This window comes from Salvelinus alpinus, chromosome 2, assembly GCF_045679555.1.
Source record: "Salvelinus alpinus chromosome 2, SLU_Salpinus.1, whole genome shotgun sequence".
In the NCBI taxonomy this organism is placed as follows: domain Eukaryota; kingdom Metazoa; phylum Chordata; class Actinopteri; order Salmoniformes; family Salmonidae; genus Salvelinus; species Salvelinus alpinus.
This window is the reverse complement of record NC_092087.1, coordinates 103,822,612-103,850,454: the sequence shown is the minus strand read 5'-3', so window position 1 is coordinate 103,850,454 and position 27,843 is coordinate 103,822,612. Positions and strand designations below refer to the sequence as shown.

Below are 27,843 nucleotides of genomic sequence, written 5' to 3'. Positions count from 1 at the left end.
CCCAGAGGCAGAGTTTGGAAAGGACCATTTAATCACAGAGAGCGTACAAATTGAAACTGTCATGCTTGCTATTAAAACTGACATACTTAATGGAATAATACTGTGAAAATTATGATCATGCCTTTTTAGTGTCAGAGCCATTTGAAAAGACCGCCTGAAATTTCAGCCTGTTTTGGCAGGATGGCGTTTTGGCGTTCTTCATATCATCAATAGGCAGTAAATTAGTTATCAGATCAATAAGAAAGAGAGTTCAAAAACCTCTCTGCCCGTAACAGCCAGTTCAGTTGTTCCCTCCCCACTCAGTCCTATCAAAACCTCTCTGCCAGTAACAGCTAGTTCAGTTGTTCCCTCCCCACTCAGTCCTATCAAAACCTCTCTGCCAGTAACAGCTAGTTCAGTTGTTCCCTCCCCACTCAGTCCTATCAAAACCTCTCTGCCAGTAACAGCTAGTTCAGTTGTTCCCTCCCCACTCAGTCCTATCAAAATTCTTGCTTGAGAAATTGCTATTTGCTAAGAAGTAATTTTTTGTTTTGACCATTTTAATTGAAAACAATCACAGTAAGGTACCTAATTATTACCCAGAAATGACTTGATATTTTTTTTTTACAACGGCTGCATTTGACGTTTTAAAGTTAGAATTCTTAGTTGAAACAATAACTAAACGGGCTCTCTGCCTCTGTTTTGGTAAAAGGCTGAGGGATGGGCCTGGAGAAATGTAACCACTATCAAATTAATAGACGGAGCTATGGATGCAAGTACTGACCTTCCATAATATGAAAATTATAGTTTTAACTATGTTTTGAGGCTTATACAATGTTTGTTTCAATTTACATTGTTTACATTTACATCGTTTACAAACATTGGAGCAAATCAAGCATGTATTTTGAAATCGGAGTATGACAGTTGAACGAAGCTCTTGAGGCATTTAATAAGTTATATTCATCAAGAATCAATGAGTATATTTATAAGTTTTAAAAAAGTAGGCAGCAACTAAGGATTCTAGCATCGAACCAAGTTGATGTTATGTGACATGAACAAAAACACATTCTCAGTCAAAAACATAAGTCAGAACATAGCTTCTTCATTCTCTCATGTGCTTTCAGGCACCACAACCGGGTAAAACTCTTTCCACACCGAGAACAGTGGTATGGCTTCTCTCCCGTGTGTGTCCTCTCATGCTCCTTTAGGCTCCCTAACTGGGTAAAACTCTTTCCACAATGAGAGCACATTGGTTTTTCACCTGTGTGTATTTTTTCATGCGCTTTCAAATGACACCGTTGGATAAATCTCTTTCCACACTGAGAGCATTTAAAAGGCCTCTCTACAGAGTGTGTTCTCTCATGTTTTGTCAGGTCCCATGGTGATAAAAACACATTTTCACATTGGGAGCATTGATACGGCTTCTCTACAGTGTGTGATCTTTTATGCCTTTTTAAGTTCCCTAAATGGGTAAAACTCTTTCCACACAGGGAGCAATAGTAAGGCTTCACTCCTGTGTGTGTCCTCTCATGCTCTTTCAGTTGCCCTGGCCAGCTAAAATTCTTTCCACACTGGGAACAGAGGTATGGCTTCTCCCCTGTGTGTGTTCTCTTATGTGATTTCAGGGCTCCTGATGAAACATATCTATTTTCACACTGGGAGCAGTGGTAGGGCTTCTCCCCTGTATGTGTCATTTCATGCATTTTCAGTTTCCTTAACTGGATAAAACCTTTTCCACACTGGGAGCAGTAATAACACTTCTCCCCTGTGTGCGTTCTCTTGTGTTCTTTCAGGTGGCTTAACCGGATAAAACTCTTTCCACACTGGGAGCAGTGATGAGGCTTTTCCCCTGTGTGTGTCCTCGCATGTTCTTTTAGGTTCCATAACCTTGTAAAACTCTTTCCACACTGCGAACATTCGTAGGGCTTTTCTCCTGTGTGTGTAGTCTCATGCTTTTTAAGGCTCCCATACTTGGTAAAACTCTTTCCACATTGGGAAGAGTTGCGTCGTCTTGCTGGTTTGGATGTCTCTGGTTCTTCTGAAAGACACTTTTCGCTGTCAGCGTGAGAGTCTTGTCTCTCTCCTGCCAAAGACAAAGAGTATTTAGTTAAATACTAAACTGAAGACCTGAAACAAACCTGAATGATCCCTAGGGTTTAATCCAGACTAGGTCTCTCAAAATCCTGAGTTCAGTTTGTAGAACATTTTAAAACATCCTGGTTGGGTTCTGGAATGCGTGGCTATATTTGAAATGAACGGACATCTTTTCTAATAATTGTCAACACATAGCCCAATGTTAAGGTGTGAGAGGTTCACTGTAGCGTAATCTGTCCGTTCACACTTCACCTGTGAGGAAGGAACATGGCTGCTCTCAACACCAGACAACAGAAGGAGTTGGTCACTACTCTCCAAGAGACTGGGAAGGAACATGGCTGCTCTCACCACCAGACAACAGAAGGAGTTGGCCACTACTCTCCAAGAGACTGGGAAGGAACATGGCTGCTCTCACCACCAGACAACAGAAGGAGTTGGTCACTACTCTCCAAGAGACTGGGAAGGAACATGGCTGCTCTCACCAACAGACAACAGAAGGAGTTGGCCACTACTCTCCAAGAGACTGTGAGGAAGGGACATGGTTGCTCTCACCACCAGACAACAGAAGGAGTTGGCCACTACTCTCCAAGAGACTGGGAAGGAACATGGCTGCTCTCACCACCAGACAACAGAAGGAGTTGGTCACTACTCTCCAAGAGACTGTGAGGAAGGAACATGGCTGCTCTCAACACCAGACAACAGAAGGAGTTGGCCACTACTCTCCAAGAGACTGGGAAGGAACATGGCTGCTCTCACCACCAGACAACAGAAGGAGTTGGTCACTACTCTCCAAGAGACTGTGAGGAAGGAACATGGCTGCTCTCAACACCAGACAACAAAAGGAGTTGGTCACTACTCTCCAAGAGACTGTGAGGAAGGAACATGGCTGCTCTCAACACCAGACAACAGAAGGAGTTGGCCACTACTCTCCAAGAGACTGTGAAGGAACATGGCTGCTCTCACCACCACCAGACAACAGAAGGAGTTGGCCACTACTCTCCAAGAGACTGGGAAGGAGCATCGCTGCTCTCACCACCAGACAACAGAAGGAGTTGGTCACTACTCTCCAAGAGACTGTGAAGGAACATGGCTGCTCAACACCAGACAACAGAAGGAGTTGGTCACTACTCTCCAAGAGACTGGGAGGAAGGAACATGGCTGCTCAACACCAGACAACAGAAGGAGTTGGTCACTACTCTCCAAGAGACTGTGAGGAAGGAACATGGCTGCTCAACACCAGACAACAGAAGGAGTTGGCCACTACTCTCCAAGAGACTGGGAAGGAACATGGCGGCTCTCAACACCAGACAACAGAAGGAGTTGGCCACTACTCTCCAAGAGACTGTGAGGAAGGAACATGGCTGCTCAACACCAGACAACAGAAGGAGTTGGTCACTACTCTCCAAGAGACTGTGGGGAAGGAACATGGCTGCTCTCAACACCAGACAACAGAAGGAGTTGGCTACTACTCTCCAAGAGACTGTGAGGAAGGAACATGGCTGCTCTCAACACCAGACAACAGAAGGAGTTGGCCACTACTATCCAAGAGACTGTGAGGAAGGAACATGGCTGCTATCAACACCAGACGACAGAAGGAGTTGGTCACTACTCTCCAAGAGACTGTGAGGAAGGAACATGGCTGCTCTCAACACCAGACAACAGAAGGAGTTGGCCACTACTCTCCAAGAGACTGGGAAGGAACATGGCTGCTCAACACCAGACAACAGAAGGAGTTGGTCACTACTCTCCAAGAGACTGGGAAGGAACATGGCTGCTCAACACCAGACAACAGAAGGAGTTGACCACTACTCTCCAAGAGACTGTGAGGAAGGAACATGGCGGCTCTCACCACCAGACAACAGAAGGAGTTGGTCACTACTCTCCAAGAGACTGTGAGGAAAGAACATGGCTGCGCTTAACACCAGACAACAGAAGGAGTTGGCCACTACTCTCCAAGAGACTGTGAGGAAGGAACATGGCTGCTCTCAACACCAGACAACAGAAGGAGTTGGTCACTACTCTCCAAGAGACTGTGAGGAAGGAACATGGCTGCTCTCAACACCAGACAACAGAAGGAGTTGGTCACTACTCTCCAAGAGACTGGGAAGGAACATGGCTGCTCTCACCACCAGACAACAGAAGGAGTTGGCCACTACTCTCCAAGAGACTGTGAGGAAGGAACATGGCTGCTCTCACCACCAGACAACAGAAGGAGTTGGCCACTACTCTCCAAGAGACTGGGAAGGAACATGGCTGCTCTCACCACCAGACAACAGAAGGAGTTGGTCACTACTCTCCAAGAGACTGTGAGGAAGGAACATGGCTGCTCTCAACACCAGACAACAGAAGGTGTTGGCCACTACTCTCCAAGAGACTGTGAGGAAGGAACATGGCTGCTCTCAACACCAGACAACAGAAGGAGTTGGCCACTACTCTCCAAGAGACTGGGAAGGAACATGGCTGCTCTCACCACCAGACAACAGAAGGAGTTGGTCACTACTCTCCAAGAGACTGTGAGGAAGGAACATGGCTGCTCTCAACACCAGACAACAAAAGGAGTTGGTCACTACTCTCCAAGAGACTGTGAGGAAGGAACATGGCTGCTCTCAACACCAGACAACAGAAGGAGTTGGCCACTACTCTCCAAGAGACTGTGAAGGAACATGGCTGCTCTCACCACCACCAGACAACAGAAGGAGTTGGCCACTACTCTCCAAGAGACTGGGAAGGAGCATCGCTGCTCTCACCACCAGACAACAGAAGGAGTTGGTCACTACTCTCCAAGAGACTGTGAGGAAGGAACATGGCTGCTCTCACCACCACCAGACAACAGAAGGAGTTGGCCACTACTCTCCAAGAGACTGGGAAGGAGCATCGCTGCTCTCACCACCAGACAACAGAAGGAGTTGGTCACTACTCTCCAAGAGACTGTGAAGGAACATGGCTGCTCAACACCAGACAACAGAAGGAGTTGGTCACTACTCTCCAAGAGACTGGGAGGAAGGAACATGGCTGCTCAACACCAGACAACAGAAGGAGTTGGTCACTACTCTCCAAGAGACTGTGAGGAAGGAACATGGCTGCTCAACACCAGACAACAGAAGGAGTTGGCCACTACTCTCCAAGAGACTGTGAGGAAGGAACATGGCTGCTCAACACCAGACAACAGAAGGAGTTGGTCACTACTCTCCAAGAGACTGGGAAGGAACATGGCTGCTCTCACCACCAGACAACAGAAGGAGTTGGTCACTACTCTCCAAGAGACTGTGAGGAAGGAACATGGCTGCTCTCAACACCAGACAACAGAAGGAGTTGGTCACTACTCTCCAAGAGACTGTGGGGAAGGAACATGGCTGCTCTCAACACCAGACAACAGAAGGAGTTGGCCACTACTCTCCAAGAGACTGTGAGGAAGGAACTTGGCTGCTCTCAACACCAGACAACAGAAGGAGTTGGCCACTACTATCCAAGAGACTGTGAGGAAGGAACATGGCTGCTATCAACACCAGACGACAGAAGGAGTTGGTCACTACTCTCCAAGAGACTGTGAGGAAGGAACATGGCGGCTCTCACCACCAGACAACAGAAGGAGTTGGCCATTACTCTCCAAGAGACTGGGAAGGAACATGGCTGCTCTCAACACCAGACAACAGAAGGAGTTGGTCACTACTCTCCACGAGACTGTGAGGAAGGAACATGGCTGCTCTCAACACCAGACAACAGAAGGAGTTGGCCACTACTCTCCAAGAGACTGGGAAGGAACATGGCTGTTCAACACCAGACAACAGAAGGAGTTGGTCACTACTCTCCAAGAGACTGGGAAGGAACATGGCTGCTCAACACCAGACAACAGAAGGAGTTGACCACTACTCTCCAAGAGACTGTGAGGAAGGAACATGGCGGCTCTCACCACCAGACAACAGAAGGAGTTGGTCACTACTCTCCAAGAGACTGTGAGGAAAGAACATGGCTGCTCTCAACACCAGACAACAGAAGGAGTTGGCCACTACTCTCCAAGAGACGGTGAGGAAGGAACATGGCTGCTCTCACCACCAGACAACATAAGGAGTTGGTCACTACTCTCCAAGAGACTGGGAAGGAACATGGCTGCTCTCACCACCAGACAACAGAAGGAGTTGGCCACTACTCTCCAAGAGACTGGGAAGGAACATGGCTGCTCTCAACACCAGACAACAGAAGGAGTTGGTCACTACTCTCCAAGAGACTGTGAGGAAGGAACATGGCTGCTCTCAACACCAGACAACAGAAGGAGTTGGCCACTACTCTCCAAGAGACTGTGAGGAAGGAACATGGCTGCTCTCAACACCAGACAAAAGAAGGAGTTGGTCACTACTCTCCAAGAGACTGTGAGGAAGGAACATGGCTGCTCTCACCACCAGACAACAGAAGGAGTTGGCCACTACTCTCCAAGAGACTGTGAGGAAGGAACATGGCTGCTCTCAACACCAGACAACAGAAGGAGTTGGTCACTACTCTCCAAGAGACTGTGAGGAAGGAACATGGCTGCTCTCAACACCAGACAACAGAAGGAGTTGGCCACTACTCTCCAAGAGACTGTGAGGAAGGAACATGGATGCTCTCACCACCAGACAACAGAAGGAGTTGGCCACTACTCTCCAAGAGACTGTGAGGAAGGAACATGGCTGCTCTCAACACCAGACAACAGAAGGAGTTGGTCACTACTCTCCAAGAGACTGTGCGTGAGGAAATGACCTCTGCCCTCGACTTGCAATTAAAACCTGATTAATTAATCTCTTGCAGTGCTCCCTTCTAAAGTGGATACCTACTCAACTAAGGTCTCGCAATGAACTCAAAATGGAATTGGTACTCAAGGGTATTGGATAACACGAATAAAGGCAAATCAACTGGATGGGACGGTATTCCTCCTGAGGTCTATTTAAAAAATGTTGGTATCAATTAGGTCCACTGTTGCCCAAAATACAACGTTGACATCAGCAAACCCGCTCGCCCACACTACGACATACACGTGGGTCTGCGGTTGTGAGGCCGGTTGGACATATTGCCAAATTCTCTAAAACGACATTGAGGCGGCTTATGTTAGAGAAATTAACATTAAATTCTCTGACAACAGCTCTGGTGGACATTCCTGCAGTCAGCATGCCAATTGCACACTCCCTAAAAACTTGAGACATCTATAGTATTGTGATGTGTGACAAAACTGCACATTTTAGAGGGGCCTTTTATTGTCCCCAGCACAAGGTGCAGCGGTGTAAATATCATGCTGTTTAATCAGCTTCTTAATATGCCACACCTGTCAGGTGGATGGATTATCTTGGCAAAGGAGAAATTCTCACTAACAGGGATATAAATCAATTTGTGCACAAAATTTAAGATAAATCATATTTTTGTGCGTATGGAACATTTCTGGGAACTTTTATTTCAGCTCATGAAACCAACACTTTACATGTTGCGTTTATATTTTTGATCAGTATAAAAAAAGGCAAGGATGCTGCCCAGTCTCACTATCGCCCCCAAACTTTGATAAACACAGATATTAAACTGTTTTCCAAAATGTTGTCATCTCATCTCGAGACCTACCCAAATTGGTCCATACCAACCAAAGTGGGTTTGTTTAAAAAGCGTTTATCCTCCGTGGATTATTCCATATCTTAGATGCTTCATCAGAAACAACAGCTCCTCTGGCTGTATTTTCTTCTTCATGCATAAAAAAGCTTTTGATAGACTAAAGATATGTCCATTATAGTCTGTCTTGGAACATATGGGAATGGGCTAACATGTAATTAATATGATTAAAATACTATATGACAATCCCTCGGCCATAGTTATAACAGGAAATATCTGCTCTGTTCATTTCAGAATCACTTGAAGCAGCAGACAAGGTGATCTAATTTCGCAATATTTATTCTTATTATCCATGGAACCGCTGGCCCACTCAATTCGTAAATCGAAGGAAATAACACCAATTTCCCTCAAATATACTGATCACTTCATCGCATATTATACGCAGACAATATTTTACTATATCTAGACAATGTATCTCTCAAATCGATCCCAAACGCATTGAAGATCGTAGATAAATTCAGCTTCATCTCAAGTTATAAAATGAATCTAATCGAATCAGCCCTACAGCCTCAAGACCCGGATGAAAGACTCTACTTATGGAATCCCCATCGTTTCATATCAGCCCTACAGCCTCAAGAGACCCTGATGAAAGACTCTACTTATGGAATCCCCACCGTTTCATATCAGCCCTACAGCCTCAAGAGACCCAGATGAAAGACTCTACTTATGAAATCCCCACCGTTTCATATCAGCCCTACAGCCTCAAGAGACCCTGATGAAAGACTCTACTTATGAAATCCCCATCGTTTCCCATTTTAAAGTATATGGGAGTAGATATATTGCCTTCCTGAGATTAAAACCAGATTGACAGAAACTTTTCTTCTCTTCTAGGCAACTAGCATTTCATCCCCCATCCTAGATTGGTTTAGACATGATTATTCTGCCCTTTGGTGATTGAAACATGGTGTCTCCTATTGCCCTGGGGGAGGTGGTCTCCACTGATATACCCCTTAATGTAATATGGTGTCTCCTATTGTCCTGGAAGAGGTGGTCTCCACTGATATATCCCTTAAACAATGTAATATGGTGTCTCCTATTGCCCTGGAAGAGGTGGTCTCCACTGATATATCCCTTAAACAATGTAATATGGTGTCTCCTATTGTCCTGGAAGATGTGGTCTCCACTGATATATCACTTAAACAATGTAACATGGTGTCTCCTATTGCCCTGGGAGAGGTGGTCTCCACTGATATATCCCTTAAACAATGTAATATGGTGTCTCCTATTGTCCTGGAAGAGGTGGTCTCCACTGATATATCCCTTAAACAATGTAATATGGTGTCTCCTATTGCACTGGATGAGGTGGTCTCCACTGATATATCCCTTAAACAATGTAACATGGTGTCTCCTATTGCCCTGGGAGAGGTGGTCTCCACTGATATATCCCTTAAACAATGTAATATGGTGTCTCCTATTGTCCTGGAAGAGGTGGTCTCCACTGATATATCCCTTAAACAATGTAATATGGTGTCTCCTATTGTCCTGGAAGATGTGGTCTCCACTGATATATCACTTAAACAATGTAACATGGTGTCTCCTATTGCCCTGGGAGAGGTGGTCTCCACTGATATATCCCTTAAACAATGTAATATGGTGTCTCCTATTGTCCTGGAAGAGGTGGTCTCCACTGATATATCCCTTAAACAATGTAATATGGTGTCTCCTATTGCACTGGATGAGGTGGTCTCCACTGATATATCCCTTAAACAATGTAACATGGTGTCTCCTATTGCCCTGGGAGAGGTGGTCTCCACTGATATACCCCTTAAACAATGTAATATGGTGTCTCCTATTGTCCTGGAAGAGGTGGTCTCCACTGATATATCCCTTAATGTAATATGGTGTCTCCTATTGCCCTGGGAGAGGTGGTCTCCACTGATATATCCCTTAAACAATGTAATATGGTGTCTCCTATTGCCCTGGGAGAGGTGGTCTCCACTGATATATCCCTTAATGTAATATGGTGTCTCCTATTGTCCTGGAAGAGGTGGTCTCCACTGATATACCCCTTAAACAATGTAATATGGTGACTCCTATTGTCCTGGGAGAGATGGTCTCCACTGATATATCCCTTAAACAATGTAACATGGTGTCTCCTATTGTCCTGGGAGAGGTGGTCTCCACTGATATATCCCTTAAACAATGTAATATGGTGTCTCCTATTGTCCTGGAAGAGGTGGTCTCCACTGATATATCCCTTAAACAATGTAATATGGTGTCTCCTATTACCCTGGATGAGGTGGTCTCCACTGATATATCCCTTAAACAATGTAATATGGTGTCTCCTATTACCCTGGATGAGGTGGTCTCCACTGATATATCCCTTAAACAATGTAAACTACTCGTTGGTCCTATTATTGCTCACACTATTTCTATTTTGACGCAAAATCCAAATGTGGAATCCGTATCCTTACCGATATCATGGACAGTAATGGTTTGAGAACATTCCAAGATCTGAAAGATACACGTTACCAGGCAATTCTTGTTTTCTATATATATATTTACAATTTAGGGCAGAATATGGAGTCCTTTGGGAAACCCAACTACCGAACTATCCAATGATGAGATTTAATAAGTCATTTCGGGAGCCCAGATAATTTATCTCTATAATACATAAACAACTTTTGGAAAGCTCATATTCAGCCATTAAAAAAGTATTGTCCACAGATCTAATTTAATCCGATCAACCCTTTAACTGGAACAGAATATAGAAAAATAGGACCTTAGCATCCCGTAATGCGAACCATTAATTTATACATTTTACATTGGTTCAGAGTGTATCTAACAACAAGGAAACGTTTTACGTTGAAATCGTTCACTGTGCCTCCTAAATCAGGTAAGCACATTCCTTCATATGATGTGAGAGTACCCTGCAGTTAAATGCTTCTGAGGCAAAGTTACAAATGTATTTCAAAGTGCATGAATATAAATATTCAGCGCTTTGCATCTATTATGTTACTTAACGATGATAGCGCCTTGAATCTCTCAATCACTCCGAAACGATTACTGCTGGCAGGCAGGACTGCTGTGAAAAATGTTTAGGTCTCTAAGATGGCGACCACCTCAGTCTCTCCCCATTTAACCAATGGATACAGTTCCTGATTGAAGTTATACCATTAGAAATATCTACAGCGAGAATGAATGGTGCTCCTCAACTGAGGCCTGGACAAATATACTTGACTCTGTAAAGAACAATCTCAGCTAAAGCCCCACACATACAATCCAGTTATTTAGACTTTGGTACTTTCTTTGCTTTCAGGCCCATGGGGAAGGGGTGTTACAGGGGGGGGGGGGGGGCATGGGGAAGGGGTGTTACAGGGGGGGGGCGTGGGGAAGGGGTGTTACAGGGGGGGGCAGGCCCATGGTGAAGGGGTGTTACGGGGGGGGGGGGGGGGCCCATGGTGAAGGGGTGTTACAGGAGGGGCAGGCCCATGGTGAAGGGGTGTTACGGGGGGGGGGGGGGCAGGCCCATGGGGAAGGGGTGTTACAGGGGGGGGGGGGGAAGGCCCATGGTGAAGGGGTGTTACAGGGGGGGGGGGGGTCTCTGGTAGTTTTGGAGGGATGTAAGGGGACTGATAAGCTGGGGGGGCTAGGTGGGGAGGGAAACATGGTTTCTGGCTGTGAAGGGAGGATGTGGGCGGGTGGGTGGGGACTGGGTAACGGGTTGGTTATCTTTTCATGCAACTCTTTGATTGTTTTGTATCTGTAACCCTGTCAGATTTTTTGTTTGTTTGTAACAAAATAAAAGTTTGGTCACAAAAATAAGAAACAGTCATAATAATATTAATAATGTGGAGTTTCAACTCTAATCTTGTTCTCATGGAATGTCATGGTTACAGGCTGAGCAGAGCTCTATAATAATAGATAATGTCATGTTTACAGGCTGAACAGAGCTCTATAATAATAGAGAATGTCATGTTTATAGGCTGAGCAGAGCTCTATAATAATAGATAATGTCATGGTTACAGGCTGAGCAGAGCTCTATAATAATAGATAATGTCATGGTTACAGGCTGAGCAAAGCTCTATAATAATAGATAATGTCATGTCTTTAGGCTGAACAGAGCTCTATAATAATAGATAATGTCATGTCTTTAGGCTGAGCAGAGCTCTATAATACTAGATAATGTCATGTCTTTAGATAATGTCATGTCTTTAGGCTGAACAGAGCTCTATAATAATAGATAATGTCATGTCTTTAGGCTGAACAGAGCTCTATAATAATAAATAATGTCATGTTTTAGTCATGTTTTAGGCTGAGCAGAGCTCTATAATACTAGATAATGTCATGTCTTTAGGCTGAACAGAGCTCTATAATAATAGATAATGTCATGTCTAGGCTGAACAGAGCTCTATAATAATAGATAATGTCATGTCTAGGCTGAACAGAGCTCTATAATAATAGATAATGTCATGTCTTCAGGCTGAGCAGAGCTCTATAATAATAGATAATGTCATGTTTATAGGCTGAGCAGAGCTCTATAATAATAGATAATGTCATGTCTTTAGGCTGAGCTAAGCTCTATAATAATATATAATGTCATGTTTTAGGCTGGACAGAGCTCTATAACAATATATATTGATGACTACAGTATTTCAATCAATGTCATTGGATGCATTCGATCCATTGTTTGTGTTTTGTTAGTGGCCCACTGTTTAATGGCATACACATCTTACATTGTAGCTTTAATAATTCCCACAGTAGAGTACACATTGAAGTATAGAACTTCAGTGGAATGCCCCTTTATAACCACACATTGATTTGTGTTTTTAAGATAGTACTCACGTGTGTTAATCAGATGTCCATTCTCACTGGTGTTAATCAGATGTCTATTCTCACTGGTGTTAATCAGATCTTCATTCTTACTGGTGTTAATCAGATCTTCATTCTTCTCGTCTTCCTCCTCTTTCACTGTGACAGTAATCTCATTCTCCTCCTCTTTCACTTTTTCAACTGCAGCCTCTTCTTTGACTGTAACATCCTCCTCTTTCACTCTGAACGCGTCTTCCTCTTCTTCGACAGTAACATCCACCTCTTCTTCCACTGAAACGTCTTCCTCTTTCACCGTAACAGCCTCACCCTCTACTTCCTTTTTAACTGTGACAGCCTCCTCTTCCTTCTCTTTCACGGGAGCTTCTTTCTCTGTCCAGCAGACCTCCTCTTCTTTAGCAGGTGGGGAGTAGGGTAGTGAACTCATGGTCGGGAACGTTAGACTAGCCTAGTGCAAGGCTAACTAAAACTGCTAGCTAGCTGACAACGTAAATATTAAAGTAAATAGAGTAACTAGTAAATTCGCAGACAGTGTGTTTAAAACACTGAGGTTAATATACACACAAATTGTCTAAATTTTACCTGTTTTATGTTTGCTAGCAAACAACCGAGGTGGTTTAATCAGTAGCCTGTTGTCCTTGTTGAAGAAGTGTCCCGTCCCGTCCCGTCCACTAGATTATACGTCACGCAAGGAGCCGTCACCTGAAAGACTCACATCCCCATCTGTTGACTGGAGTGGGTACCGCAGTTAAGGAAAATATTAACTACATTGTTTATATTGGCTAAAATATATAATGAACTGATATGTTTTCTCTTACTTCTTACAGGTAATACTTTCCTACACACATATATAGAAGCTGAATATAAATACATATAAACTGAATAAAAATATAAACACAACGTGTAAAGTGTTGGTTCCGTGTTTCATGAGCTGAAATAAAAGATATCAGAAATGTTCCATATGCACAAAAAAGCTGATTTATTGCACATTAGTTTCCATCCCTGTTAGTGAGCATTTCTCCTTTGTTAACAAAACGAAGGAGCTGATTGTGGACTTCAGGAGACAGCAGAGGGAGCACCCCCCCATCCACATCAATGGGACCACAGTGGAGAAGGCGGAAAGCTTCAAGTTCCTCGGCGTACACATCACTGACAATCTGAAATGGTGGGGCTGAAAAAGTTTGGCTTGGCCCCCAAGAACATCACAAACTTTAACAAAAGCACAATTGAGAACATTCCGTTGCGTGGTATCACCGCCTGGTACGGCAACAGCACCGTCCGCAACCGCAGGGCTCTCCAGAGGGTGGTGCGGTCTGCCCAACGCATCACCGGGGGCACACTGCCTGCCCTGCAGGACACCCACAGCACCCGATGTCACAGGAAGGCCAAAAAGACCAAGGCCATCAACCACCCGAACCACAGCCTGTTCACCCCCGTTATCATCCAGAAAGCAAAGTCAGTACAGGTGCATCAAAGCTGAGACCGAGAGACTGAAAAACAGCTTCTATCTCAAGGCCATCAGACTGTTAAATAGCCATCACTAGCCAGCCTCCACCCAGTACACTGCCCTGGACTTAGTCACTGTCACTAGCCAGTGACCACCCGGTTACTCATCCCTGCACCTTAGAGGCTGGTGCCCTATGTACATAAACATGGAATCACTGATCACATTAATAATGGAACACTGGTCACTTTAATAATGTTTACACACTGTTTTATTAATTTCATATGTATATACTGTATTCTACTCAATGCCACTCTGACATTGCTTGTCCTAATATTTAAACATTTCTTAATTCCATTATTTTACTTAAAAATGTGAGTGTATTGTTGTGAATTGTTAGATACTACTGCACTGTTGGAGCTAGGAACACAAGCGTTTCGCTACACCCGCAATAACAGCTGCTAAATATGTGTATCTGACCAATCAAATTAGATTTAATTTGAAGATAATCCATCCGGAGAGTTCCTACCTGATTCAGGTAATTAAAATGACATCGCACACATACTTATGTGTGCAGAGGCACTAAGTCATTTAGGTCCGTGTATAGCAGAGGCACTAAGTCATTTAGGTCCGTGTATAGCAGAGGCACTAAGTCATTTAGGTCCGTGTATAGCAGAGGCACTAAGTCATTTAGGTCCGTGTATAGCAGAGGCACTAAGTCATTTAGGTCCGTGTATAGCACAGGCACTAAGTCATTTAGGTCCGTGTATAGCAGAGGCACTAAGTCATTTAGGTCCGTGTATAGCAGAGGCACTAAGTCATTTAGGTCCGTGTATAGCAGAGGCACTAAGTCATTTAGGTCCGTGTATAGCAGAGGCACTAAGTCATTTAGGTCCGTGTATAGCAGAGGCACTAAGTCATTTAGGTCCGTGTATAGCAGAGGCACTAAGTCATTTAGGTCCGTGTATAGCAGAGGCACTAAGTCATTTAGGTCCGTGTATAGCAGAGGCACTAAGTCATTTAGGTCCGTGTATAGCAGAGGCACTAAGTCATTTAGGTCCGTGTATAGCAGAGGCACTAAGTCATTTAGGTCCGTGTATAGCAGAGGCACTAAGTCATTTAGGTCCGTGTATAGCAGAGGCACTAAGTCATTTAGGTCCGTGTATAGCAGGGGCACTAAGTCATTTAGGTCCGTGTATAGCAGAGGCACTAAGTCATTTAGGTCCGTGTATAGCAGAGGCACTAAGTCATTTAGGTCCGTGTATAGCAGAGGCACTAAGTCATTTAGGTCCGTGTATAGCAGAGGCACTAAGTCATTTAGGTCCGTGTATAGCAGAGGCACTAAGTCATTTAGGTCCGTGTATAGCAGAGGCACTAAGTCATTTAGGTCCGTGTATAGCAGAGGCACTAAGTCATTTATGTCCGTGTATAGCAGAGGCACTAAGTCATTTAGGTCCGTGTATAGCAGAGGCACTAAGTCATTTAGGTCCGTGTATAGCAGAGGCACTAAGTCATTTAGGTCCGTGTATAGCAGAGGCACTAAGTCATTTAGGTCCGTGTATAGCAGGGTTCCTCAACTGGCGGACAGCGGACCTGGTTTTATTTGACCCCCCATGTTTTCAGAGCAACATTTTTTATATATATATATATTTATATTTTTTTTATTACTGTAAAAACACCAGGAAATCAGCTCCAAGTGATTTTAATGTGAGACAATCTGTTCCCAAGTATTCCAATGGATAATAGAGAGACATGTGATTGTATATCAAATGTAAGCAAGGTTTTAAATTATACATTTTTGGTCAAACATATCCGTTTGGGCCTCTTGGGTCATTTTGCAGTCTACAAATTATTTGTAATTATGCTCCGGCCCCGCGACCATCCATTCCAGAAACAAATCGTCCCGCAGCTGAATCCAGTTGAAGTTCCCTGGTGTATAGGTAAGACTTTGTCGTGAAAATAATATTTCAGATTTGCTGAGCACACCTCTGCCAGCCACACCACCACTGCCCTTGACAAGCTTCTCCACTGAGCCCATCAAGAGATGAGGTTCCCGTCTTCATCTTGGACCACGGCCAATGGACAGAGCCCATTAGAGATGAGGTTCCCGTCTTCATCTTGGACCACGGGCCAATGGACAGAGCCCATTAGAGCTGACAGTGATGTCCTACTGGTCAAGCACCACGGGGAGGAAGAGATCCTGAACTGGGTGGATCTGCTCTGATCTTAACACCAGCCCAGAGAAGCTCCTAGAGACACACAGCTGTGGTATTATATTACTGTGTGAAACGGTCAGTGTCCCAGTCACGCCCCCCCTGCCACAGCAGAAGGCATCACTAATTCAACAAAACCATTTGAGGATTTTACTGCCACTGCCAACTTTCAATGGGAGCTGGAGGCCTTGAAGCAGAGGGAGGCCGTGAGGAAGAAGCCAACAGAGGAAAGAGAACATCCTCAGAGCAGCATCCCTCCGGCCGTCTGTACATGTTCTGCCACCAGCCGCTGAAACAAGGCCCCAACAGCCATCTGTACAGTTTCTGCCACCAGTCGCTGAAACAAGGCCCCAACAGCCATCTGTACAGGTTCTGCCACCAGCCGCTGAAACAAGGCCCCAACAGCCATCTGTACAGGTTCTGCCACCAGCCGCTGAAACAAGGCCCCAACAGCCATCTGTACAGTTTCTGCCACCAGCCACTGAAACAAGGCCCCAACAGCCATCTGTACAGTTTCTGCCACCAGCCGCTGAAACAAGGCCCCAACAGCCATCTGTACATGTTCTGCCACCAGCCGCTGAAACAAAGCTATCTGTACAGTTTCTGCCACCAGCCGCTGAAACAAGGCCCCAACAGCCGCTGAAACAAGGCCCCAACAGCCATCTGTACATGTTCTACCACCAGCCGCTGAAACAAAGCCATCTGTACAGTTTCTGCCACCAGCCGCTGAAACAAGGCCCCGACAGCCATCTGTACAGGTTTTGCCACCAGCCGCTGAAACAAGGCCCCGACAGCCATCTGTACAGTTTCTGCCACCAGCCGCTGAAACAAGGCCCCAACAGCCATCTGTACAGTTTCTGCCACCAGCCGCTGAAACAAGGCCCCAACAGCCATCTGTACATGTTCTGCCACCAGCCGCTGAAACAAGGCCCCAACAGCCATCTGTACAGGAGTGGCAGGAAAATACCTACCTCCTAGCCAACGTGTTTTCCCTGTACCTGGCACAGGGCATTGGAGGGAGCTCCAACAGTCTGCCTTTTATGAGACTGAAAAAGGTAGAGGTGGATGGTGGAGAAGGGGGAGTGACTCTACAGGGACACACACAGAAATAAATAGGAGCTGACAATCTATTTCCATTGATGGAAGGTGTTTGGACTGTTGCTGAGTCTGCATGTATTCCCCCGGGTACTGTCCATTCTGTTACATGACTGAACGTACAAGGCTGTATATCACTGTATATATTATCGTTCATTGCCATTTTGTGTAAATGTTGCACAAAGACCAAACATTTTATTCTAATCGCGGTGAATAAATCTTGTATTATAAACCCATTTCTATAGTTAGTGTGTGAATGTATTTTTTGTTCTACAAAGGATTGCGCTACAACAGTAATGTGCTGAAAACTCAATCCAAAGATTAAGACAGAGAATATTTAAGATATAATACAAAAAAATATTGGATCTCCCAGAGTAAATGGTTCCATGTCTCTTATATAGCGAGGTAGATCCCTCTCTGATCTCAGTCAGGGAAGGAGATCCCAGAGTAAATGGATCCATGTCTCTTATATAGCGAGGTAGATCCCTCTCTGATCTCAGTCAGGGAAGGATCTCCCAGAGTAAATGGTTCCATGTCTCTTATATAGCGAGGTAGATCCCTCTCTGATCTCAGTCAGGGAAGGATCTCCCAGAGTAAATGGTTCCATGTCTCTTATATAGCGAGGTAGATCCCTCTCGGATCTCAGTCAGGGAAGGAGCTCCCACAGAGTAAATGGTTCCATGTCTCTTATATAGCGAGGTAGATCCCTCTCTGATCTCAGTCAGGGAAGGAGATCCCAGAGTAAATGGATCCATGTCTCTTATATAGCGAGGTAGATCCCTCTCTGATCTCAGTCAGGGAAGGATCTCCCAGAGTAAATGGTTCCATGTCTCTTATATAGCGAGGTAGATCCCTCTCGGATCTCAGTCAGGGAAGGAGCTCCCACAGAGTAAATGGTTCCATGTCTCTTATATAGCGAGGTAGATCCCTCTCTGATCTCTGTCAGGGAAGGAGATCACAGAGTAAATGGATCCATGTCTCTTATATAGCGAGGTAGATCCCTCTCGGATCTCAGTCAGGGAAGGATCTCCCAGAGTAAATGGTTCCATGTCTCTTATATAGCGAGGTAGATCCCTCGCCACTGCACCAAAACCGCCATAAAAAAAGCCAGACTACGGTTTGCAAATGGACATGGGGACAAAGATCGTACTTTTTGGAGAAATGTCCTCTGGTCTGATGAAACAAAAATAGAACTGTTTGGCCATAATGACCCCCTTTGATGCCATGGAAACCATAAGCATTACCATACATCTGAGGAGTTCTCAGACAGAATTTAAAACCCTCTGGTTTCTGGGAAGTTGGCATTTTACACAGAAAGGGGTGGTCTGAATGTAACTCCTGAAAGGTAATGTAATAATAATAATAATCTGGGGAAAGGGGAGGTTGATCTGAATGTAACTCCTGAAAGGTAATGTAATAATAATAATAATCTGGGGAAAGGGGAGGTTGATCTGAATGGAACTCCTGAAAGGTAATGTAATAATAATAATAATCTGGGGAAAGGGGAGGTTGATCTGAATGGAACTCCTGAAAGGTAATGTAATAATAATAATAATCTGGGGAAAGGGGAGGTTGATCTGAATGGAACTCCTGAAAGGTAATGTAATAATAATAATCTGGGGAAAGGGGAGGTTGATCTGAATGGAACTCCTGAAAGGTAATGTAATAATAATAATAATCTGGGGAAAGGGGAGGTTGATCTGAATGGAACTCCTGAAAGGTAATGTAATAATAATAATCTGGGGAAAGGGGAGGTTGAGCTGAATGTAACTCCTGAAAGGTAATGTAATAATAATAATAATCTGGGGAAAGGGGAGGTTGATCTGAATGGAACTCCTGAAATGTAATGTAATAATAATAATAATCTGGGGAAAGGGGAGGTTGATCTGAATGGAACTCCTGAAAGGTAATGTAATAATAATAATAATCTGAGGAAAGGGGAGGTTGATCTGAATGTAACTCCTGAAAGGTAATGTAATAATAATAATAATCTGGGGAAAGGGGAGGTTGATCTGAATGTAACTCCTGAAAGGTAATGTAATAATAATAATAATCTGGGGAAAGGGGAGGTTGATCTGAATGTAACTCCTCCTGAAAGGTAATGTAATAATAATCTGGGGAAAGGGGAGGTTGATCCGAATGGAACTCCTGGAAGGTAATGTAATAATAATAATAATCTGGGGAAAGGGGAGATTGATCTGAATGGAACTCCTGAAAGGTAATGTAATAATAATAATAATCTGGGGAAAGGGGAGGTTGATCTGAATGGGGAAAGGGGAGGTTGATCTGAATGAGGAAAGAGGAGGTTGATCTGAATGGAACTCCTGAAAGGTAATGTAATAATAATAATAATCTGGGGAAAGGGGAGGTTGATCTGAATGGAACTCCTCCTGAAAGGTAATGTAATAATAATAATAATCTGGGGAAAGGGGAGGTTGATCTGAATGGAACTCCTGAAAGGTAATGTAATAATAATAATAATCTGGGGAAAGGGGAGGTTGATCTGAATGGAACTCCTCCTGAAAGGTAATGTAATAATAATAATAATCTGGGGAAAGGGGAGGTTGGTCTGAATGGAACTCCTGAAAGGTAATGTAATAATAATAATCTGGGGAAAGGGGAGGTTGGTCTGAATGGAACTCCTGAAAGGTAATGTAATAATACTAATCTGGGGAAAGGGGAGGTTGATCTGAATGGAACTCCAAGGCAGTCAGACATGAGAACGGAACACAATCCCCTCACCAAGGCCATCAGGCATGAGAACAGAACACAATCCCCTCACCAAGGCCATCAGGCATGAGAAGGGAACACAATCTCCTCACCAAGGCCATCAGGCATGAGAACGGAACACAATCTCCTCACCAAGGCCATCAGGCATGAGAACGGAACACAATCTCCTCACCAAGGCCGTCAGACATGAGAACAGAACACAATCTCCTCACCAAGGCCATCAGGCATGAGAACAGAACACAATCTCCTCACCAAGGTCATCAGGCATGAGAACAGAACACAATCTCCTCACCAAGGCCGTCAGACATGAGAACAGAACACAATCTCCTCACCAAGGCCGTCAGACATGAGAACGGACCACAATCTCCTCACCAAGGTCATCAGACATGAGAACGGACCACAATCTCCTCACCAAGGCCATCAGACATGAGAACAGAGCTATACAGTACTTCATCATAGTGTCATCCAACAGATGCAGATCAGGGACTGCAGCTGGTGGTGATGCGGGGGTCCTTGTGGGACGGGCCATCACTGCATTATTATGGGAACTAGAACATGCAACAGATGCAGATAGAGGAATCATTGCAATATTTGGTCCAGATAATACTGAACTTTGGAATTGTGTTATATTAATTCAACAAAAGACAATGAGTTAATTTGACAAAAAAAAGGCCAAATCAGTTGAAATCACACTGTGAATGTATTAGACTTTTAGAATTGCATTGTGGGCATTCTTATATTTCACGGGATTGTGGATCAATGAAATGGGGTATCAGCCTACGCAGTAACAACCACAGAACACAACTATGTATAGTTTACACAACTATTAGCCTCGTAGGTCTTATTGCAGGACTTTGACTGTGGGAAATCAACTCAGTTGTGAACATTTCATGGACCTCAGATCCATAGACAAGGCTGTACAATGTTCTATGAAGTCTAATACATCCACAGTGCGATTTCAACTGATTACATTTTTGGGGGGGGGGGAGTAAATTAACAAATGATTGTCTTTTGTTGTATTTATACAACATTCCAAACATGATCTGGTCCAAATATGGTTTGATTACACCATATGAATCTGTTTGCTTCAGTTTCAAAAATGTGGGACTTTTATTTTGAAGGCAAACCACAAACTCTACTATTGTGCAAAAGCAAGCAATCGAGCAAAGAGCTGTGACATTGATCAACCAATGGTGTGTTAGATACCACACACAGACAGACATTGGCTTGACACCCCCTCATTATCATATTGGAGGAAGAAAGACAGAAATAAGATGAATAACATTTATTGGAGATTGAAGAATTAGATAATAGATCATTACGGCAGGTTTTGTCCTCGTGATTCACAAATGGATTATTTTGATTCACATGATTCGATTCACCAGAATCCTAACTAATACAATGGCGAAGTGAATCATTTGTTTGCTACAACAACAAAAAAAACAGTTTAAATGAATCGTCCCAAAAAAAGTTTATAAACTTTGCATGGCCTTAACTCGCAAGTGTCGGTGGAACGTTTTTGGGACATGACGAAACCATGAATAAATGCTAACAGCTAAACAGTTAACGAGCATGAATAAATGCTAACAGCTAAACAGTTAACTAGCATGAATAAATGCTAACAGCTAAACAGTTAACTAGCATGAATAAATGCTAACAGCTAAACAGTTAACCAGATAGATAACTAGCATGAATAAATGCTAACAGCTAAACAGTTAACTAGCATGAATAAATGCTAACAGCTAAACTGTTAACTAGCATGAATAAATGCTAACAGCTAAAGAGTTAACCAGATAGCATTCATTCATGCTAGTTATCTAAAAGCTAAATTGATAACTAGCCAGGTTACAATATATGTTTTAAATTGGCTACCTGTTCTCTCATATTCTATAGGCCAACCTGCTGCTGCAACGTGCTACTGTCTCTCTCCCCTTGAGGGCCACTCCACAGTGCACGTGCAGGTGATGCGGTCACACGGCATTAAAGCATTCTGATCCTGGTTGATATGGTGATTTGTATGTGATTAATAAAATATTTACAAACTATGCCTAAATAAATGGCTAACAGAAGTTATTAAATTAACTTCCATTGACTTTTTGAAAACTTTTCAGATTTGATCCTTTTCCAAAACTTTCCCAGGCCTAGAAAACACAACAACAAAATCCATGACTTTTCCCCAGATTTTCATGACCGAACGAACCCAGAAAAACACCTTCCCAGTCCCCCCCCAAAAAAGTGTGGGAGCACTGTGTGTGTTATGAGATGTGAAAAATCTCTTTCCACACTGGGAGCAGTGGTAAGGCATCTCCCCGGTGTTTGTTCCCTCGTGGTCTTACAGGTTCCCTAACTAGGTAAATACCTTTCCACACTGGGAGGAAAATATATTTATCTTGTGTATTGTCTGTATTGAGTTTATTTCATCGAGGACCACGTTGGAAACAAGTCATTTTCCCTTTAACGCGTTATCCCCTGGGTTGTACTCGTACTCAGTGCATCCCCCCCCCCCAATAAATTAATCAATAGTTGTTAATGGATATATTTTCAGGTGTACAAACCGTTTTTTTTCACACTGGGAGCATTGGAAATGCTGATCTCCTGTGTGTACTCTTATGTGTTTTTAGTGTGCTTAACCTGGTAAAACCCTTTTCACACTGAGAGCATTGGAACGGTTTTTCTCCTGTGTGTGTTGTCGTGTGATCTTTCAGATGTGATGACTGGATGAATCTCTTTCCACACTGAGAGCATTGGAACGGCCTCTGCCTCTCTACTAAGTGGGTTCTTTCATGTGATTTCAGGTCCCTTAATGTGGAAAAAGTATTTTGACACTGGGAGCAGTGATATAGCTTCTCTCCAGTGTGTGTCCTCTCATGCGTTTTCATGGACCCTAACTGGGTAAAAGTCTTTTCACACAGGGAGCAGTGGAAATGCTTCTCTCTTGTATGTGTCCTCTCGTGTTTTTTCAGGGCCCCTAACTGGGTAAAACTCTTTCTACACAGGGAGCAGTGGAAATTCTTCTCTCCAGTGTGTGTTCTCTCATGTGTTTTCAGGGCCCCTAATTGGGTAAAACTCTTTCCACACAGGGAGCAGTGAAAAGGCTTCTCTCCTGTGTGTATTCGCTCATGTGTTTTCAGGGACCCTATCCGGGTAAAACTCTTTCCACACAGGGTGCAGTGGAAATGCTTCTCTCCTGTGTGTGTCCTCTCATGTGTTTTCACGGCAACTAACTGGGTAAAACTCTTTCCACACAGGGAGCAGTGGAAAGGCTTCTCTCCTGTGTGTATTCTCTCATGCATTTTCAGATTCCCTAACTGAGTAAAACTCTTTCCACACTGTGAGCAGTGGAAAGGCTTTTCTCCTGTGTGTACTCTTTCATGAACTTTTAGGCTCCTTAAATTAATAAAACTCTTTCCACAATGGGAGCAGTGGTGTGGTCTCGCTGGTTTGGCCATCTTTGGGTCTGGGTGCCCTGAAGTACTCTGTCCGCTGTCCGAGTGGGAGTCTGGTCTCGCTCCTGCCAAAGACAAAAAAAGTATTTCGATTAATACTAAACATGGATGTTTTGTGACTATACAGTGTTTGTTTAAAATTACAAGCTTATATTTGAGGTTCTGAGATGTATACTACGACACTAGAGAGATCTCATCAGGGTGTTAGCTTCACATTCCAGCTCAGGCTTCATCCCATATTACAAAAGGTGAATATTGATCCTGCAGCTGCCATGAGCACAAAGAGCATAAACACAAACAGCTTTAAATGAATTATCTGACAGCTGGTTAACATTTGCTGTACTCTTATTGCTGTTAATTAGCTCAACTTGTCTTTCTAAAGCCTGTTTCCAATCTCCCTCATCTACTCTTGTATTAGAGATGTACAGGTGGTGAAACCCCCCAATGAACAGAATCACCTGGATGAAGGAAGGACGACAACCTAACAACTAACTGCCACGAGTAGTCGGCCAGTAGTCATCTTCTTGTCCTTCATTTGTTTGCCCACCACTTGTAGATCTTCTATCCCCCCCCCCCCCCTGATATCCTTCAACCCTGATCTTCTTCTTCTCTCTCTGCATCAACAACTACCCCTCTACTCCAAACGGGTTGCAGAGAATACAGAGGTTTCTAGTTGTTCTTAATGATTTAATATAAAGGATCACTATGAATAATATGCATAACTGTAGTTTGAGTACTTTAATCAACTTAAATCTGAAGGAAAAATAATAATTGATGCTCAGGTTGATTGAATATTAGGTGATAAAACAGTTATCTCCATGTGTTTCAATGCATACTGGGCTTAATAGGAGCATACTGGGCTTAATAGGAGCATACTGGGCTTAATAGGAGCATACTGGGCTTAATAGGAGCATACTGGGCTTAATAGGAGCATACTGGGCTTAATAGGAGCATACTGGGCTTAATGGGAGCATACTGGGCTTAATAGGAGCATACTGGGCTTAATGGGAGCATACTGGGCTTAATAGGAGCATACTGGGCTTAATAGGAGCATACTGGGCTTAATAGGAGCATACTGGGCTTAATAGGAGCATACTGGGCTTAATAGGAGCATACTGGGCTTAATAGGAGCATACTGGGCTTAATAGGAGCATACTGGGCTTAATAGGAGCATACTGGGCTTAATAGGAGCATACTGGGCTTAATGGGAGCATACTGGGCTTAATAGGAGCATACTGGGCTTAATGGGAGCATACTGGGCTTAATAGGAGCATACTGGGCTTAATAGGAGCATACTGGGCTTAATGGGAGCATACTGGGCTTAATAGGAGCATACTGGGCTTAATAGGAGCATACTGGGCTTAATAGGAGCATACTGGGCTTAATAGGAGCATACTGGGCTTAATAGGAGCATACTGGGTTTAATAGGAGCATACTGGGCTTAATAGGAGAACAGCAATGATTTATGGCATTAAAAGAAATACAGAATATCAAAATGTACTTAAAATATTTGAAAACCATTGGTCTGGGGTATAAATATACACTATATATTACAACATTACGCAAAGTTAGTATTGATCGTATTGAACATTATTTATTTATTTTTAATTTCCATTTTGTATAGTGTGCTTTTGTGCTACTGTACCCTTTAAGCCCACCTGAGATACATGTCTAATCTACACACAATACCCCACAATGACAAAGCAAAAACAGGTTTTTAGAAATTATTGTAAATGTATTTTTAAAAATACAAAAAAATACAGAAATACCGTATTTATATAAGTATTCAGACCCTTTGCTATGAGACTTGATATTGAGCTCAGGAGCATCCTGTTTACATTGATCATCCTTGAGATGTTTCTACAACTTGATTGGAGTCCACCTGTGGTAAATTCAATTGATTGGACGTGATTTGGAAAGACACACACCTGTCTGTATAAGGTCCCACAGTTGACAGTGCATGTCAGAGCAAAAGCTGATGCATGAGGTCGAAGGAATTGTCCGTAGAGCTCAGAGACAAGATTGTGTCAAAGCACAGATCTATGGAAGGGTACCAAAACATTTCTTCATTCTAAAATGGAAGAGGTTTAGAACCACAAAGACTCTTCCTAGAGCTGGCCACACTGAGGAATCAGGGGAGAAGGGCCTTGATCAGGGAGGTGACCAAGAACCCAATGGTTATTCTGGCATGGGATGGGAGAACCTTCCAGAAGGACAACCATCTCTGCAGCACTCCACCGATGAGGCCTTTATGGTAGAGTGGCCAGATGGAAGCCACTCCTCAGTAAAAGGCACATGACAGCCCGCTAGGAGTTTGCCAAAAGGTACCCAAAGACTCTCAGACCATGAGAAACAAGATTATCTGGTATGATGAAACCAAGATTGAACTCTTTGGCCTGAATGCCAAGCATCACATCTGGAGGAAACCTGGCACCATCCCTATGGTGAAGCATGGTGGTGGAAGCATCATGCTGTGGGGATGTTTTTCAGTAGCAGGGACTGGGAGACTGGTCAGCATCAAGGTAAAGATGAACGGAGCAAAGTACAGAGAGATCCTTGATGAAAACCTGCTCCAGAGCTCTCAGGATCTCAGACTAGGGATGAAGGTTCACCTTCCAATAGGACAATGACCCTAAGCACACAGCCAATACAACGCAGGAGTGGCTTCGGAACAAGTCTCTGAACTTGAGCCCGATCTCTGAAGAGACCTGAAAATAGCTGTGCAGCAACGCTCCCCATCCAACCTGACAGAGCTTGAGAGGATCTGCAGAGAAGAATGGGAGAAACTCCCCAAATACAGGTGTGCCAAGCTTGTAGCGTCATACCCAAGAAGACTCGAGGCTGTAATCGCTGCCAAAGGTGCTTCAACAAAGTACTGAGTAAAGGGTCTGAATACTTATGTAAATGTGATATTTCCTGTTCTATTTATTTTTATATACATTACCTAAAATTAAAATAACAGTTTTTTGCTTTGTCATTATTGGGTATTGTGTGTAGATTGATGAAGGACAAAAAATCATTTAAATCAATTTTATAACAAGGCTGTAATAGTTAGTTGAACTAAGCTCATTGGGCATTTATCAGTTATATTCTCCAATAATCAATAGCTAGGCCAATATATTATTCATTAAAAAGTCAAAAAAATGCATGTACCAATGGCAGATTGCCCTTAAACAATTTCTACAGCACTGAATAACCTATTCAAGTATAGCACTTCAGAAGAACACCTATTTAAAACGACATATTACTTCACAAGTGCTAAGTTTGTGCCCCTGTTTTTAAGACAATACTCACTGGTGCTAATCCGATCTTCAGTCTCCTCTTCCTCTTCCTCCTCCTCCTCCTCCTCTTTCACTCCCAAACCGTTTTCCTCCTCTTTTACTGAGATAGCCTCCTCTTCCTCTTTCACTCTAAAAGGTTCTTCCTCTTCTTTCATTATAATATCCTCTTCTTCTTTCAATGTGAAAGCCCCTTCCTCCTTTTTCATTATCGAAGCATCTACCTCCTCTTCCACTGTGACAGCCTCTATCCCCTCCTCCTCTTCCACTGTGACAGCCTCTATCCCCTCCTCCTCTTCCACTGTGACAGCCTCTATCTCCTCTTCCTCTTCCACTGTGACAGCCTCTATCCCCTCCTCCTCTTCCACTGTGACAGCCTCTATCCCCTCCTCCTCTTCCACTATGACAGCCTCTATCATTTCTTCCTCCTTCACTACAATGGGTTCTTTCTCTTCTTTCACTGTAACATCATCCTCATCTTTTAATATAACAGCCTCTTCTTCCACTCCAAAAGGTTCTTTCTCTTCTTTCACTATAACATCTTCCTCTTTCAATGTGATGCTGATAGACTCCTCTTCCTCCTTTTTAATTCTGGAAGCTTCTTCCTCTACTTTCACTGAGATATCTTCCTCTTCTTCTTTTATGACAACGTTCAGCCCGAGAGATTCTTTCTCCGTCCAACATATCGCCTCTTCTTTAGCTGGGGACGAGTAGCTTAGAGAGCTCATGGTTGTGGATGCTAGCTAGCTAGCTAGCATTAGCGACTAGCCTAGTGCTAGGCTCAGTATCAATCTGAACAAGTTTGCAAATGTAACAAGTACATTACGTTAAAGTTAACCAGTAGATACCTCAACAGAATAGTTTTTAAAACAACGAGATTAATATTCACAAAAATGGTCTAAAGAGCTTCAATGTTTCGGTTGCATGTTGGCTAGCAAGCTACCGAGGTGTTTTAAACAGTAGCCGTGTTGTGGTTCTTGAGCGTCCTGTCCACTAGATTATACGTCACGCAAGAAGCATTACCTGAAAGACTCACGTCGCCATCTGCTGCCTGGAGTTTAATTAAGCAATTTGACAGCAATTATGGCTGTGAGTCTTTGGGAAAATCTCTAAGAGCTCATTGTCCATTGTTTTGTTTTTTATTCTTCAAGCTCTGTCAAATTGGTTGT

General features: G+C 43.6%; 1 protein-coding gene across 1 annotated transcript; it reads right to left on the bottom strand.

Moving 5' to 3' along the window:
- Window positions 1-13: 13 nt before the first annotated feature.
- On the bottom strand, window positions 14-27,660 carry LOC139542069 (zinc finger protein 585A-like). The gene is made up of 7 exons (XM_071347080.1): window positions 26,691-27,660; window positions 22,521-23,461; window positions 17,124-17,213; window positions 16,724-16,995; window positions 13,723-13,816; window positions 12,484-12,916; window positions 14-2,062 (listed from the first exon to the last, which is right to left on the bottom strand). Exons 1-7 carry the CDS (start codon window positions 27,400-27,402, stop codon window positions 1,053-1,055), a joined length of 3,552 nt encoding a protein of 1,183 aa, XP_071203181.1. The 5' UTR covers window positions 27,403-27,660; the 3' UTR covers window positions 14-1,052.
- Between the last annotated feature and the right edge of the window lie 183 nt (window positions 27,661-27,843).